The sequence below is a fragment of the Geotrypetes seraphini genome, chromosome 2 (genome assembly GCF_902459505.1).
Source record: "Geotrypetes seraphini chromosome 2, aGeoSer1.1, whole genome shotgun sequence".
NCBI lineage: Eukaryota > Metazoa > Chordata > Amphibia > Gymnophiona > Dermophiidae > Geotrypetes > Geotrypetes seraphini.
Window position 1 is genome coordinate 226,665,699 of NC_047085.1, and position 16,513 is coordinate 226,682,211.

Sequence of the window (16,513 nt, forward strand, 5' to 3'; positions counted from 1 at the left end):
TGAAGTGTACAATGTCTGCTTCTATAAGGCAAACATGGTTTTTCCTGTTACATAGAGCACTCTGGACCCCTCTTCGTTTGCAAAAATTGGATTGCTCTAGGTCTAATAGATGTTGGCATTGTAACCTTGAAGCTGGAACTTTAGATCATTTGTTGTTTCATCGTCCATTCATTAGAAATTTTTGGATTTCTATTTGGGATCAAATAAATCAATTAATGGAAAATTATGTAGCATTATCATACGACACAATTATATTTGGCATGCTGATGAGAGCTAAGCCTCAAATATCTGCAAATAATAATAAGCTGTTAATGATATTGACAGGGGTTGCCATTCAACAAATAACGTATAACTGGAAAGATTGTACAAGGCTAAACTATTGCTTTTGGTGGAATTCAGTATGTCATGTGTTTAAAATGGAAAGAGCGTTGGCAATTCAGAAGGGATATTATAAGAAATTTAAGGATGTGTGGGGACCATTTTTAAATTATTATAAGGAATGATTTACACTTTTCCCAATTTTAATTTTTACATATGGATCGAGGAGGGGGGGTTGGATTTCTATTAATAATATATCGGATTGATAACATAATATATTTATGTGGTATTTTTTTTTTATGTATATGGATGTGGGAGGGGTGGGAGATATTTCTTTTTTGTTGTATAATATGGTAGATCTTCAAGTGATATTGTTTTATATATTGTTTAATATTTGCTGTACACTTGTTGTGAATCATAAAACGAATAAAGAATTTTTTTAAAAAAATTTATCTCTGGAAAAGAAAGTGATGTAATTACAGGTAAACAACAAAATCTTTCCTTGATTTACTCATGAAACAAAAAATATCTACAAAAATGTGTATTCTAACTGAGGAATAAATTAGGACACCCTAATAGCTAGTGTTACCCCCTTTGGCTGAAATAACTGCAATGAGACGCTACTTGTAGCCATCTACCAGTCTCTGACATAAGTCTGGGGAAAGTTTGGCCCACTCCTCAATGCATAATTCTTTCAGCTGTGAGATGTTGAGGGGTTTCTTACATGTACAGCCCATTTCAAATCGCCCCACAGCATCTCAATGGGATTAAGATTAGGGCTTTGACTCGGTCCCTCCAGGAATCTCCATTTCTTAGTTTTCAGCCAGTCCTTGGTAGATTTACTGGTAAGTTTTGGGTCACTGTGCTGCAGGATCCAGTTCCACTTCAGCTTTAATTTTCTTACAGATGGTCTCACATGTTCCTCTAACACCCTCTGATACACGATAGAATTCATGGGGGGGGGGGGTTTCACGTAATGGCAGCAAACTGACTGGACATCTCTTACCCAAACTCCATTCATTTCTCTAGGAAAAAATCTTCTAACTTGTGCTGTTAACGGAGGCAGTTTGCAGAAAGCTGATTAATTACTCCATAACTGATCCAGCATCAAAATGGGAGGTCAAATTTACACTGCTCCAGGGCATTTCAGCAGTTATGCCGATAAAGACCACAAGGCCTGGTAAGGTAAAATCCATGAAGACGACCAACATGGCAGCCTCAAGCATGGTGCTGAGTAGCCCTCTGATGCACGAGGATAACATGCACATTTTTGTTAAATATCTATTGCAGCTACTCGATGAAAAACTCTCTAAATGTCATACAGTTTCCTGAGAAGTCTTTCATGTGGAACCTTGTCGAATGCTTTCTGGAAGTCCAAGTATATTATGTCCACCAGTTCTCCACTATCAATTTGTTTATTCACGGTCTCAAAAAATTGAAGTAAGTTCGTCAAACATGATTTCCCTTTCCTGAAGCCATGTTGATTGGCTCTCATCAGGTCGTGTGCAGCCAAGTGCCAGACTATGCTATCTTTACACAACAAGGGGATAAAATTTGCTCTGCAGTACTCCGCCAAAGTCTGTATCACTCATAACAATGGGATAGTTATCTTGGATACTACGATTGTGCTTTGGGCATTCATTGACAAATTGCCAGCTCCATGATAAGAACCCTTGCTGACATTGATGCCTTCCGAGCTGGGCAACTCCTTTCAACTGCAGCACTTCAGGTGGCGGGACTGGCTTGGCTGGGGCGTCTGACTGCCGTCGAGTGCATTCCCTGAGGGACTTGATGACTGGAGTCAGCAATGTAAGGCGCTATCACCTACTCTTGGGGATCCTTTGCTGCTTTGTTTCTCAATGATCCACTAAACCAGGACCTGGGAACTGAGCAGCCACCTTTCCCTTTCCCTCTCCCCCTGACCCCTGGTATTGATCTGCTTCTTACCTTCCCTCCATCCCGGCGTCTTCTGGCCTGCTCCTCTTCAAAGCAGCCTGCGATTGTGGTGGCGGGCTTTAGCGAACCTCACAGGCCGCTCTCCAACTCGGTAGCACGTTCCCTCTGACGCGATCCCGTGTGTCAGAGGAAACGTGCTACCGAGGTTGGAGAGCAGCCTGCGAGGTTTGCTAAAGCAGGCCACCATCGCAGGCTGCTCTTTAAGAGGAGGATCAGCATCGAGTGAGGGCAGGAGGTGTGTTCCCTGCCGAGGATGCGGGCAAGGAGAGAGCTTGCCTGGTTTCCATGGTGAGTGAGGGCGGGAGGAGGGGAGTGGGCAGAATGTTCCCTGCTGCCGGGTTGGAACATGGCCATGGATCACACACCACGGCGGCAGGGAACATGAAACCCTAAGTGCACATGCGCGCTTAGGGTTTTATTATATAGGATATGAATTGACAAGAAGGGAAAAAAAAACAAAACAAAAAAAACCAAAAACAATGAAAGAGACTTAAATAGCAGACTCCTTTGACTGTTCTTTATTGAAGAGATATTCATTTTTTTAAAATATCACTGTTATGAGGGAATGAATATCTTAAATGCATCAGACGTAAGGATTAATGATAAGGAAACAAAAGAAGAGGTATAGAAGAGATGCAGATTATATTGGATTTCAAGAAGATGATGGGAAAGATCAAGATGATGGGAAAGAAGTGTTGGAGTTTATATCCCATGTACAGAGCGTGCTCATTATTCAAGGATACATTAGGATATTGAACTTATCTTGAAGCTGTCAATGTAATAATCAAATGGGAATAAGGAAATAAGGTTTCTGCATTTTGGACTGGTCATGGTAAAGCATAAAAGGATATACAAGATGGACAAGTTAACTTGACTTAATTAAGAAGTTGAGTCAAGTTGAATTAATTTTATGGAGAAGATTAATAATATTTTTATCTCTATGATATTAGAGGGGGAAAAAGTTCATCTTCTATTTTTTTGAAATATGAATTCTTTAATGGAGAAGGTGATTCTTCTCTTTAATTTCAAAGGTTTTATATAAGTCTAACTTGAACTATATTGAGAAGGATTTTAGTATATGAAAAAAAGAAAAGCGAATTGATTAAATGTTAATGTTATTAATTGAAAGTTATATAGAACATGAAATAGTTTTTAAATGGAAATTCAAGCATTGATTAAGAATATTATCTTGACAACAAGAGTTATAATGTTTTATTTCTTTTATTGTAAAAAGTAGTAAAAGGATTTATGGGATTGGTCAGACATAATTTTATAAACTTGATCTAATTGGAAAAGGAATAAAATGGGCTATATGAAATACTTTTTGATATAAATAAGTAGGATTTCATTATATATAGGGGTAATTATTGAGGGAATACTTGATTTGTAATATATTAAAGTATAAAGTTTATAACTTTTAAGTATAGTCAAGGGAAAAGGATGATGGAAGTTGCCTGAGGGAGGGGGTATTGTGATTACTAATCCTAAGTGTGTTCCAAGGCAGTCAATTTATGTAGGGGTGGGGGAGGGAGAAGGGAGGGAGGTTTTTCAAAAAAGGGATTGAGAAGATTTGGAAAGGAGAAATTTCACTTTAAAAGTTTTAACAATGGTACATTGGTATCTATTCATATTAAGTTAATTAAAATAAATTGTTGGATTTTGAAAAAAAAATTTATAATGGAGATTAAAATCTTTTCATTAAATGTTAATGGCCTTCATCATCAAATAAAAAAGAAAATAATGCTGGCATTCTTAAAACAGAATGCAGACATTTGTTATATACAAGAGACACACCTATCATTAATAGAGTCAAAAAAATTGGAAGGGGGATGGGTTAAACAGAGTTTTTTTGCTCCTGCAATTGGGAAAAAAGCTGGGGTTGCCATATTAATAAAAATGCACAGCTAATTTTCAAATGATTGATTTTGATCCCTTGGGTAGGTGGGTTCATGTGAAAATGAGCATGGGAAATAATACCCTGGATTTGCTTAATGTGTATGCTCCAAATAAGACTCAGAACGAATTTTTTAAAAAGTTACAATTGATACTCCCACTGGCCGCTTCTAATTTAGTGGTGGCTGGAGATTTCAATGCTGTCATGGATTTATTATGGATAAAAAACCAAGTAAAATAATGAAATCATTAGGATTAATTTGGTTCAATCTTGTGATTTGAAGGATATATGGCGGATACTTCATTTTGATGATCGGGAATTTTCTTTTTGTTCACAAGTTCATAAATCCTTTTCAAGAATAGATTATATTTTTGTCTCAAATCACTTAGTGCAACAAGTGACAAAAGCCTCCATTGATCCTATCATTTTGTCTGATCATGGAGGCGTATGGATTGAATTTAAGTTTGATGAGCAAGAATATAGCAGGTCTGTATGGAGGTTCGATAATACATTGATTGCAGATTCAAATTTCCTTGATGCATTTAAATTAAAAATGATTGAATTTTTTCAAATTAATACTTCAGAAGAAATTACCATAGAAATATTAATTTCTAGCATGGTAGCATTTAAGGCTACCATGAGAGGAAATATTTCATATTTGGTGTATATTAGAAAACAACTTAAAAAACAATTTTCTGATTTGGAAAATGAAATTAAACAGTTAGAAGCTAAATTAGTTGATAAATGGAAGCAAAGTCCCCTGCAGGCTTTATTAAAAGCAAAGGGTAAATATAATGAGATATCATCAAAATTTGTAAGGAATGATTTGTTTTCCCAACAAACTTTGTATTATGGAAGTTCAAATAAGGCGGGAAGATTATTGGGAAATTATTTTAAAGCAAAGAAAAGAAGAACAAAAATTATTGCAATGAAGGATGAGAAAGGAGAGATACATACTAAAATTGGAAGCATTTTAAGTCAATTTCTAAATTTTTATAAAAACCTATATTCTTCTGAGCCTTATGAAAATAGAGAAAAAGATGGTTTAGATTTTTAGAATCTAATTGAGGGGCCGAAAATTCCTGAACTTAAAAAAAGTTTAGACGAGCCTATATCATTAAAAGAATTAGAAACAGCGTTGAAGTCTCTTAGAGTTGGATCTGCTCCAGGTGGTGATGGTTTCACGGTAGAATTTTATAAATCATTTCAAATTACCCTATTACCTCATTTATTGAAATTATATCAGGCTCAACTAAATAAGGGTTGCATTACAGGTACTATGGCGGAATCATTGACTATAGTTTTGCCAAAGCCAAACAAAGATCCCACATTGGTTTCAAATTACAGGCCTATATCATTAATTAATGTAGATGGAAAACTTTTGGCTAAGACTTTGGCTTTATGTTTAGCCAAGGCTTTCCCTTTTATTATTGAAATGCACCAAACTGGATTCGTTGCTGGAAGACATTCATCTAATAATACAAGATCGGCTTTTCATATGTTAAATTTAACAAAAGCCTTGAAAGATCCGGCTTTTTCTGTATCCTTGGACCTTCATGTATCAAGCTATGGAGTGGTTTGGAATAGGTTCAAGATTTATACAAATGATTCAAACATTGTATAGCTCCCCTGTCGCAAAATTATATATTAATAATAATTATTCAGAACGCTTTAATTTGCGGAGGGGAGTTAGACAAGGTTGTCCACTATTTCCTTTGCTTTTTGATATTGTTTTGGAACCCTTGTTATTAGCTATTCAGCAAGTAAAGGAGATACAGGGTATTCCTTATTCAGACCGGGAATACAAAGTCTCTGCATATGCAGATATTTTGCTTCAATTGAGAAATCTAGAAACAACCATTCCATGCTTACTTGATTTGATTGAGAAATTTGGAAAATTTTTAGGGTATAAGATTAATTGGAGTAAATCTGAACTACTTCCACTAAACATATATTGTACAAAAGGCTTGTTTGATTCATTTTCTCTTGTATGGAAGGAAGATGGATTAAAATATTTGAGTATTTGCATAAAAAACACGCTGGAAGACACAATGAAAGAGAATGAAAAATTTTTATTGCAGAAGGTAACAGAAATGTGTGAGCAATTGAATCCATTACATCTGTCTTGGTGGGGGAGAGTTCAAACTATTAAAATGATGATATTGCCTGTGGTATGTTATCAGATGGGAATGTTACCAGTTTTTTTTAAGGGGACCTTTTATAAAAAGTTAAATAGTATTCTTACAAAAATTTTTTGGTTGGGCAAAACTCCTAGAATTGCTTTAGTATCTCTACAAAAATCAATTGCGGAGGGTGGGGTAAATTTTCCCAATTTCTATAGGTATCGTAAAGCCTATATTTTGAGACAGGGTATGTATTGGGTACTCCCAGAGCTCATTGATAATACTCCAGATTGGTTGTGGTTGGAATGGTGACTCAGAACCTCAGGGAACCTTTGAGACTATGTCATGTTCTTAGTATTAAAATGCCTAGGTTATATAAAGAAAACAAAATATTTATGGATACATGGAAAACTCTGATATGTTAGTAATTTAATGCCTATTCCAATCTATAAATCAACTAATCTAACTATATGGTTAAACTCCAAGATTCAAATTGGCGGATTTAAGGTCATCTGGAAGCATTTGATGATTGCAGGTATACGAATTTTGGGTGATGTTATTTCAAATGGTAAGCTGCTTGACTTTTTCCAGTTGCAACATAAATATGGTCTTAATAAATCACAAAGCTTTAGATGGTTGCAACTGAAGTAGGCTATTCAGAAGGGGTTCCCTGAATGGAAAAATCTCATTAATCAGTATAGTCTAGAGTTTTTATGCTTTCAGGTGGACTTCTTGGGTCACCAGGCCGCACAGTGGTATAAATTGATAAATGGATATATAAATAAAAAACCTAAAAATGGACTTAGCGACCTCTGGAGCATTGAGATAAAGCATCAAATTACTGCGTCTCAATGGCCACGAATTTGGTCTTGGAGAATGAGATCTACAGTGTCTGCATCTATGAGACAAACTTGGTTTTTTATTTTGCATAGAGCATTTTGGACCCCAGTTAGATTACAAAAGTTGGATAGCTCTAAGTCTAATAGATGCTGGCATTGTAATCTGGAAACAAGGACTTTAGATCATTTAATATTCTATTGTCTTTGTATCATGGCATTTTGGAAATCAATCTGGTCTCAAATTAATTGTTTATTGGAAAACCATGTAGCATTATCATATGATACAATAATGTTCGGTATGTCAATGAGAACAAAAAGTCAAATTTCATCAAGCAATAATAAACTTTTATTGATCATGACAGGAGTCGCTATACAACATATTACCAGTGATTGGAAAAATTACAGTAGACTAAACTATATCTTCTGGTGGAATTCGTTATGCCACATTTACAAAATGGAAAGAGTAATTGCCATACAAAGAGGGAATTATAATAATTTTAAAAAGATTTGGGGACCATTGACAATTTATTGCAATGATTAGACACCATTATCCATTGAAAGTACACTTATTCATAGGGAGGGGGAGGGTATAAAGTTATATTAAGGTTCGATCAATTGATAATATTTATATGATATTTTGTGGGAAGGGTGGGAGGGGAGGGTATAAATGATGTAATATTGTGTTCTTGATGTAAGATGAAAAAATGAATAAAGAATTTGGAGAAAAAAAATTATTACAAAAAAAGAGAGAATTCATGGTGGATTTTATGATGGTGAGCTGGCCAGGTACTGCTGCAGCAAAGCATCCCCAAACCATGACACTTCTACCTCCATGCTTCACAGTTGGTAGGAGGTTCTTTTCCTGGAATGCTGTATTTGGTGTATGCCAAATATGTCCTCTTTTCTGGTGTCCAAATAATTCAATTTTAGACTCATCTGTCCATAGAACACTATTCCAGAAGTCCTGGTGTTTGTCTATGTTCTCTCTGGCAAACTTCAGTCTGGCCTTGATGCTTCTCTTAGAGAGCAAAGTTTTACTCCTTGCACACCTCCCATGCAAGTTAAATTTGTACAGTCTCTTTCTGATTGTAGAGGCATGCACTTTCAAATCAACAGTAGCAAGAGACTGCTGTAAGTCCTGTGATAACATTTTAGGGTTTTTGGAGACTTCTTTAAGCATCTTGCGGTCTGCTCTGAGGTCAACTTGCTTTGACAGCCAGACCTGGGCATGTTGGCAGTTGTTTGGAAAGTCCTCCACTTGTACACTATTTTCCGGACCGTGGGATGGCTAATGTAAAATTCTTTCGAGATCTTTTAAAATCCCTTTCCAGACTTATAAGCTGCTACAATCTTCTTTCTGAAAGCCTCAGACAGCTCTTTTGATCTCACCATGGTGTTCTCTCTAACTGCAGCAGTCATGAGCACACCAAACTAAATGTCTGAAGTTTCAATAGGGCAAACCTCCTTCAAAATGCTGAGTAACTATGTTCTAATCATGTGCACCTGATGTGCTACCTGTGTGTGATTTGAGCCACTTTAAGTGGGAGGATATGTGGGGGTGTCCTAATTTATTCCTCAGTTAGAATACACATTTTTGTGGATAACTTTTGTTTCATGAGTAAATCAAGGGAAATCTTTGTTGTTTACCTGAAATTACATCACTTTCTTTTCCAGGGATAAATAAAAAAAAGATTTGACATCGATATGTGAACATTTCTTAAGGAAGAACTGAATATTTCATGGCATGTCCTAATTTTTTCACATGAATGTATATAAAGCAGAGCTCATAAGCATTTATACTATCTTGATTTGCTGTTTAAAGGACTATAAACCATATATCTGGATTCGTATGGTGGACAATAAAAAAAGAACTGGATTACTGTAGTGATCAAGCCATCAATCAGTGCTTTGAATCTGTAAATGTATGTGTATACAAAGTTTACTAGATGAAATTATTGCAAACAAAAAGCAAGCTGCAAAATTAAGATGCACATACTTCTGGAACTCCCATTCTCGGTTATCCAGTGGACAGACCTGCCGTGTCTTTAACCAGCGGGAGATGCAGTGGAAGTGGAATGCATGCTGAAAAAGGAAAAGGAGAGTCACTCGACTGCTACTGATCAGTATAAAAACACTCTACAACACCAACATGATGGAATTATTTCTCTTACTTCAGCTCCTTGGATGTTAGGGAAGCCACACATTACCCACTATCTAGAACCTCTCTTCACTAGATCCCTACATTGTGATTACTACTATGTGGCTTGCAGCTTTCATATACATTGACACTATTATTTTACCTATACCTATTCTTCAGCTCACTCTGTCAGTACTATTGTACTCTGGAGCAAGAAAGAAATACTTCAAAGGACTATTATCTATCCCTCAGAAGAAGTAACTTTCTATTCCGATTCTGTCCCTAATACATCTCTTAATGCCATGGGAAGGAGAAAAGGAAAACACTCCCTGGTCTCAAGAAAAAGACTGAAAATGACTCCTTGGCTACTTTCTCATGCATGCAGACACTATTTATGAAAAAATTACAACTTACTTGATAATTCTTTCCTTTAATCACAGAAGATGAATCCAGAATCAACTGGATTATGACCAGCAGGTGGAGATAGAGGAAAGCATAGAGAACTCTGCTATATAGGAAGAGTGCATCCTGGCCTGCCAGTATTTCCCTTAAAGCTAACATTGGAATTGGCAATATAGGTAAGGTAGATATTCTGTCCAGCCCAAGAAATGCTATCAATAAGTGTTCAAAAGTCACTATGCATTAAAGTGATTTATGTTGTATTCCAAAAGGACACCTCAGCCCCACCACTCCACCGCATGTAATATTTTCTATATAGCAGGAAGCATATTGTGGTGCTTCATCATTGGCTGTCACTTTTTGGTTATTCACTACTAGTTTCCTTATTTTTTATATATATAGAAGTTTTCTTTTTAGTTTCTAGTTTTTAGTTTTTATCTCAATAATTTAAGAAATAAATATTCTCTTAACACTCAACCTTCCAAGTGTCATAGTGTACGATTTAAAAGTAAATTGTACTTATCTCAGCCAACACCAGGGGAGTCTGACCCGACATGTTTCACACAACAGTGTTTTATCAAGGGTCTCCCTGTGAAATATAAAGCAGAGGCTGTCACATACATTTCCGTGCCGCCCCTCCCCCATCAAAATCTTATTGAAAAGCTATATGCTCATATACATTTAGTTTTACACTCACCAAGGCTGCTGCTGTCATCCGACTCCTTATCTAAGTGAGCAAAGATGGCGGCGGCGGCCCTGATCTGGAATTTAAATCCTCCCTCTCAAACAACTATAGTGAACGCCCCCTTTAGCTCATTGGTCCAGAACTAAAGTTACATCAGAGAACCCCATTCTAATTCGCTGTTCAAGCCATGAGGCTCAACTGTGTCAAGTGAGAAAATCAGTCTTTGTTCATTCTCATTAAGTTTACTCTGATCACATCCCCCATCCCACCCTGTCACTTTCTTGATGACACGCCATCTCAGATCTGCAGTAGTATGTCTAACCCTCAGCCAATGATCTACTAAGGGGGCTTGCAGTGTCTTATTGACTACACGAGATTTGTGTTCTGTCAACCTTACTTTAATTTTTCTACTAGTTCGCCCCACGTATATGAGGTCGCACGGACAGAGGATGATATAGATCACCCCCTGGGTGTTACAATCGGTGACATGTTTAGTGCTGAACTGCACTGCAGCACATTGGTGCAATATCTAAAAAATGCAATGATCCCTAGGGGTCTGCGCATTTTAAAAGAACCTAAAATGATTTCAACTGAAAAGTCCTTTACAGATCGATGGACAGCGATATTGAACAAATGTTTAAGAGACCTCATGATTCTCTTGGTTGAGACCACCGAGAGTACAGAAAAAGAACTGTGTGTTAAGGTGAGCAACATCGAAAATGAATTACAACAACGGCAGGACACCAGCGATTTTGACCAAAAATTGAAGGATTTGAAAACGTCAATGAAAACCTTTAGAGAAGAGATTAGGACCAACAAAATTAAGAAATGGAAAAGGGACCAAAGGGACTATCTACAGGATCGGGTATACTCATGGCAGAGAAAAACTTTCTTCTGTATCACAGAAGAAAAAAGTATCATTCGATAGTTCATCTGGAGAGTCGGATACTACCAGCGAAGGTTCTATTGAAGTGAACACTGAGAAACCAGGGGAGTCTACCAATGCAGACTCTCGAGGACGGGGGCGGACAAGATACCAACGCACAAGGGGAAATGTCCAACAAGTAACGCACAAAACTCGGACGACAACTTCTCGTCAGTGATCAATTTATCATGTTTGCGTCTTACCAACTCACAAAATGAGATTTTAGAGAAAGGTCTAGGATTTGTAATGTCTCATCCCCCTGATTTCTTTAAACTTCATATAGCATTACATGCCTTTGTGAGAAAGATGCAATTGAGGGTCTTTTTTCATGACAACATGAAGGAAGAGCCCCTACTAACGGAGGAAGAACAGGCATCTCAAGAGACAACCAATAGGAATTCCATTAGTGTATGTAAGGTTAGATCCTCTTGGATTCCCCCAGGCCCTATGGATCCTCTTATTTTTACCTTTAAGGAGTTGATCATGACGGAACTTAGAGACCTCCAGAGAAGTTGGCAGGACATAGGTCCTTATAACATAACTAAAGGACAAAAAAGTGGTTTCCAGGAGCTTCTGGAAAACAAAGATATCATCATTACTAAAGCCGATAAAGGAGGGGCCACAGTTGTATTAAATAGGGTAGACTATAACATGGAAGCGGAACGCCAATTAGCAAACACACAGGCGTATAGTCTTCTCCAAGAGGACCCTACAACAGCATTAGGGGAAGAAATACTACATTTCCTGAATGAACATCGTGAAAGGGGTACGATCACTATGAAAGAATATACCTTCATGTTTGAAAAGAATCCAAAAGTCCCTAAGATTTCATTTGTCCCCAAGGTTCATAAGACTCTTATGAACCCCCCGGGTAGACCTATCGTTAACACCCGATCCTCCATTTTGGAACCTTTGTCAAAGGTAGTTGATTTCTTCCTTAGGGAGGAAGTCCCTAAAATTAAATCATATATCAGAGACTCTTCCCATTTTTTAAGAAATCTGGATAAATTACAACTAGATATGAAAGGCAAATGGCTGGTGACCCTTGATGTGGTTTCTTTATATACTCAGATTCCTCAGGATGACGCTCTCCAGGTCATAAAAGAGTCACTCCAGAGACAAGATACCCACCAACTGCCCATTGAATTCGTAATGCAGCTAGCCTTTTGGGTGATTAAAAAGAATTATTTTCAATATCACAAATGTTTTTTCCAACAAATACAGGGGGTGGCGATGGGTGCCACTTTGGCCCCCTCTGTAGCTGCCCTATATATGGCTAGATTTGAAGAGTCCTGGGTATATACATCTCCATGGAATTCCCATATTCGATTTTGGGGTAGATTTTTAGATGATATTTTTTTCATTTGGGACAGCACAAAACAAGATCTAGATTCTTTTGTGGAGTTTTTGAATTCGGTGGATCCAAACATTAAATTTACCATGACATGCCACCAGATGGAGATAGATTTTCTAGATATTACTGTTCAAATACAGGGAGGGAACATCTGCACTACCCTATATAGGAAGCCTGTCACTCGCAACACTATACTGCATTATAATAGTTTTCATCCGTTTAAACTACGTTTCAACTTACCCATAGGGCAATTTTTACGTATACGTAGGGTTTGTTCCTCTTTGGGGGAATATAGAATACAAGCAAAAAAATTAACGGACCGCCTTCGGGCGAGAGGCTATCCAGAAAGATCTATAAAACAGGCTTTCATTAGGGGGAAATATGCACAGAGGGAATTACTCCTGCAAGAACCATCCCAGACCAATAGCGAGGAAGACCAACTCACATGTGTTCTGCCTTTTTCAAAAGCAACCAAGGCGATGGTGAACATGTTTAAAAAATATTGGTTTATTGTACAACCTCATAAACCTCTGGAACTTTTCCCTAGGATAGCTTATACCCGGGGCAGCACGTTAGGTCAAAAGTGCAACTTCCAAAGGAATGGTGTCCGGCCCGATGAGGGGGAGGGAGGACACCATGGGACATGTGGACGGTGCCAGTGGTGCCCCTCCACCATCCAGGGGGACCTTTGGAGGGTTCCGGGTAGACCAATAACTTTAAAATCTAAACATGTCACCGATTGTAACACCCAGGGGGTGATCTATATCATCCTCTGTCCGTGCGACCTCATATACGTGGGGCGAACTAGTAGAAAAATTAAAGTAAGGTTGACAGAACACAAATCTCGTATAGTCAATAAGACACTGCAAGCCCCCTTAGTAGATCATTGGCTGAGGGTTAGACATACTACTGCAGATCTGAGATGGCGTGTCATCAAGAAAGTGACAGGGTGGGATGGGGGATGTGATCAGAGTAAACTTAATGAGAATGAACAAAGACTGATTTTCTCACTTGACACAGTTGAGCCTCATGGCTTGAACAGCGAATTAGAATGGGGTTCTCTGATGTAACTTTAGTTCTGGACCAATGAGCTACAGGGGGCGTTCACTATAGTTGTTTGAGAGGGAGGATTTAAACTCCAGATCAGGGACGCCGCCGCCATCTTTGCTCACTTAGATACGGAGTCGGATGACAGCGGCAGCCTTGGTGAGTGTAAAACTAAATGTATATGAGCATATAGCTTTTCAATAAGATTTTGATGGGGGAGGGGCAGCACGGAAATGTATGTGACAGCCTCTGCTTTATATTTCACAGGGAGACCCTTGATAAAACACTGTTGTGTGAAACATGTCGGGTCAGACTCCCCTGGTGTTGGCTGAGATAAGTACAATTTACTTTTAAATCGTACACTATGACACTTGGAAGGTTGAGTGTTAAGAGAATATTTATTTCTTAAATTATTGAGATAAAAACTAAAAACTAGAAACTAAAAAGAAAACTTCTATATATATAAAAAATAAGGAAACTAGTAGTGAATAACCAAAAAGTGACAGCCAATGATGAAGCACCACAATATGCTTCCTGCTATATAGAAAATATTACATGCGGTGGAGTGGTGGGGCTGAGGTGTCCTTTTGGAATACAACATAAATCACTTTAATGCATAGTGATCCAGACAACTTTTGAACACTTATTGATAGTATTTCCCTTAAAGCAGAAAGTGACAAAATGGCTGGCATTCTCCTTCTTTACAATCCAAGGCCCCAATATCATCAAGGAACTAGCTGAAGTAGCAACCTGAATCAACCACCTTAAACAAAGAAACCAATTGAGAATACCTGACATAGAAATAGGGTGGAATCCTGGATTCATCTGCTGTGACTAAAGGAAAGAAAGTTTATCAGGTAAGAATTTTTCCTTCCTTAGTATCTCCAGCAGATGAATCCAGGAATGAATAAGGATTGCTTTGCTATATTCTAAACAGTGCAGGAAGCAGAGGCAATATCAGAAAGAATAAATGCTTCAGATGAAGTGTCTGTCCTTGCTGCAATGTCCAAACAATAATGCTTGAAAAAAGCGTGCCGCAAGGAACATAAGAATTGCCATATCGGGACAGACCGAAGGTCCTGGATGCTGCTGTAAGACAAACACATGGTTTCAAAACTGAATAAGCTTACCCCACCACTGCAGAGTGAAGAAGTGCTAGTAAGGTGGCCAAATTGGAATAGAGGTAAAAACCTCCTTGAAAACCAATGAGGTGAGAAACTCTCCTGGCTGAACAACCTCCACCATCAGTGCAAGGTCTCTATGTGGAAGTTCCCAACCTCCAGGGACCTACTGACAAGCTTCAAATCAAGAACTAGATGAAAAGAAAACACTTTTCTTTGGAACCACAAAATAGATGAAGTACCAGCACTGGTCAGACTGCCCATTTAGTAGAGTTTACAGAATGAATTGAATCCCTTGCAGGCTTCCTTGCATGGGGATTCCAAGAAAAAAAATCCCCAATTGGACAGGAGAACTCTAATTTCTAACTGTCTCTGATAAGACCCAGCACCCACTGATCTGATGTAATTCTGGTCCACTCCCCACAAATTTTAAACAGGTGCCTCCCTATAGCCAACTGTGAAGGCAGAAGTTGACTTGGTGGACTGGGCCCAGATATCCTTTGTTCAAATAAAAGGACTGGCCCTGATATCTGTCTATAGTAGGAAGAAACCCTGCTGAGCATATAGCACTTGGAGTACCTAAGGCGAGGCCGAGACTAACCTAAGAGAAGAGTTTGGCTTGTCCTCAGGCAACCGCTGAGCCTTAGAGCTGCCCCCACACCAAGTCTTTCACTAATCTCTCCAGATCCTCTTCAAAAAGAAGCCAAAAGGACAACCTGGTGAGGTGTTTGAATGTGGAATCCACTACCCAATGCCTCAGCCAGAACAAATGCTTTGCAGTAACCACCACTGCCACTAGCTTGGCTGAGGCCCTAATCAAATCGTCCAGCACATCCACTAAGTAAGCCAAACCCAACTTTACAGCTGGGAATTCAAGGGCAACAACCTTCAGAATCGGATGCAGAGTTTGCCCCCCACTGTACCCAAGCGAGGCATGCCCTGGCGGCATATGAATCACAAATACCTGCTTTCAAGGAGAGGGCTGGAACCTCAAAGGAAAGTTTCAAGGCTGACTCCAGCATCCTTTCTTTAAGAGCAAAGTTAACCCTCCACTGGAAAAGTGGTCTTCTTAATCACTGTAGCACTAAACATCCACCTTGGGCAATTTCAGCTTGTCTAGCTCTTGTGCTACAATGGGGTAGATACATGACATAGCCCTAGCCACCTTGAGGTTGGAATCAGGGGTAGATTACTGGATACAAAGATTATGTACTTACTCTGGTAAACTCTTTTCAGTAGATAGGTGAGACATTTTAGATAGTAGGGTTATTTCTCCGTAGCCGTGTGCTGCTGCAGAAGGAATCCACTCCAGATTTTTCACTCTGCCTGTTGTACATCACTGGGCTCTCTAGCTCCACCTTCAGTTAGTATCCAAGCACAGAGTCACCCAACACATATGAAGTAGACTAGTAGAGGCACCTGTAGCAACAGGCTTACACAAATTATTCTGCTCAAAAGTAACTAAACAGTACCATTAATTGCCAACACTGACTTTAAAGGAACTCAGAAACTACTCCCCAATAAATTGAAATATATATACATTCTGCCCAGTCCACAGGGGCTGACAGATATCCAAGAGTCAACTTGGACAAGCATAAAACAGATTGATACAGTAGACAGACGCAGGAAGGACTGGGTGGGAGTCTAGAATGTCTCACCTATCTACTGGAAAAGAGCTTACCAGGGTAAGTACATAATCTTTTTCCAGTGCAATA

At 38.5% G+C, this 16,513-nt stretch overlaps 1 protein-coding gene across 2 annotated transcripts in view; it reads right to left on the reverse strand.

The window, feature by feature from the left end:
* The window catches only part of RBX1 (ring-box 1), a 121,712-nt gene that overhangs the window by 14,105 nt on the left and 91,094 nt on the right, over positions 1 to 16,513 (reverse strand). For both annotated transcript variants that reach the window (XM_033935079.1, XM_033935078.1), the window contains exon 4: positions 9,127 to 9,212. In XM_033935079.1, coding sequence (XP_033790970.1) covers positions 9,148 to 9,212 — 65 coding nt within the window. In that variant the 3' untranslated portion in view covers positions 9,127 to 9,147. The remainder of the gene's footprint in view (positions 1 to 9,126; positions 9,213 to 16,513) is intronic.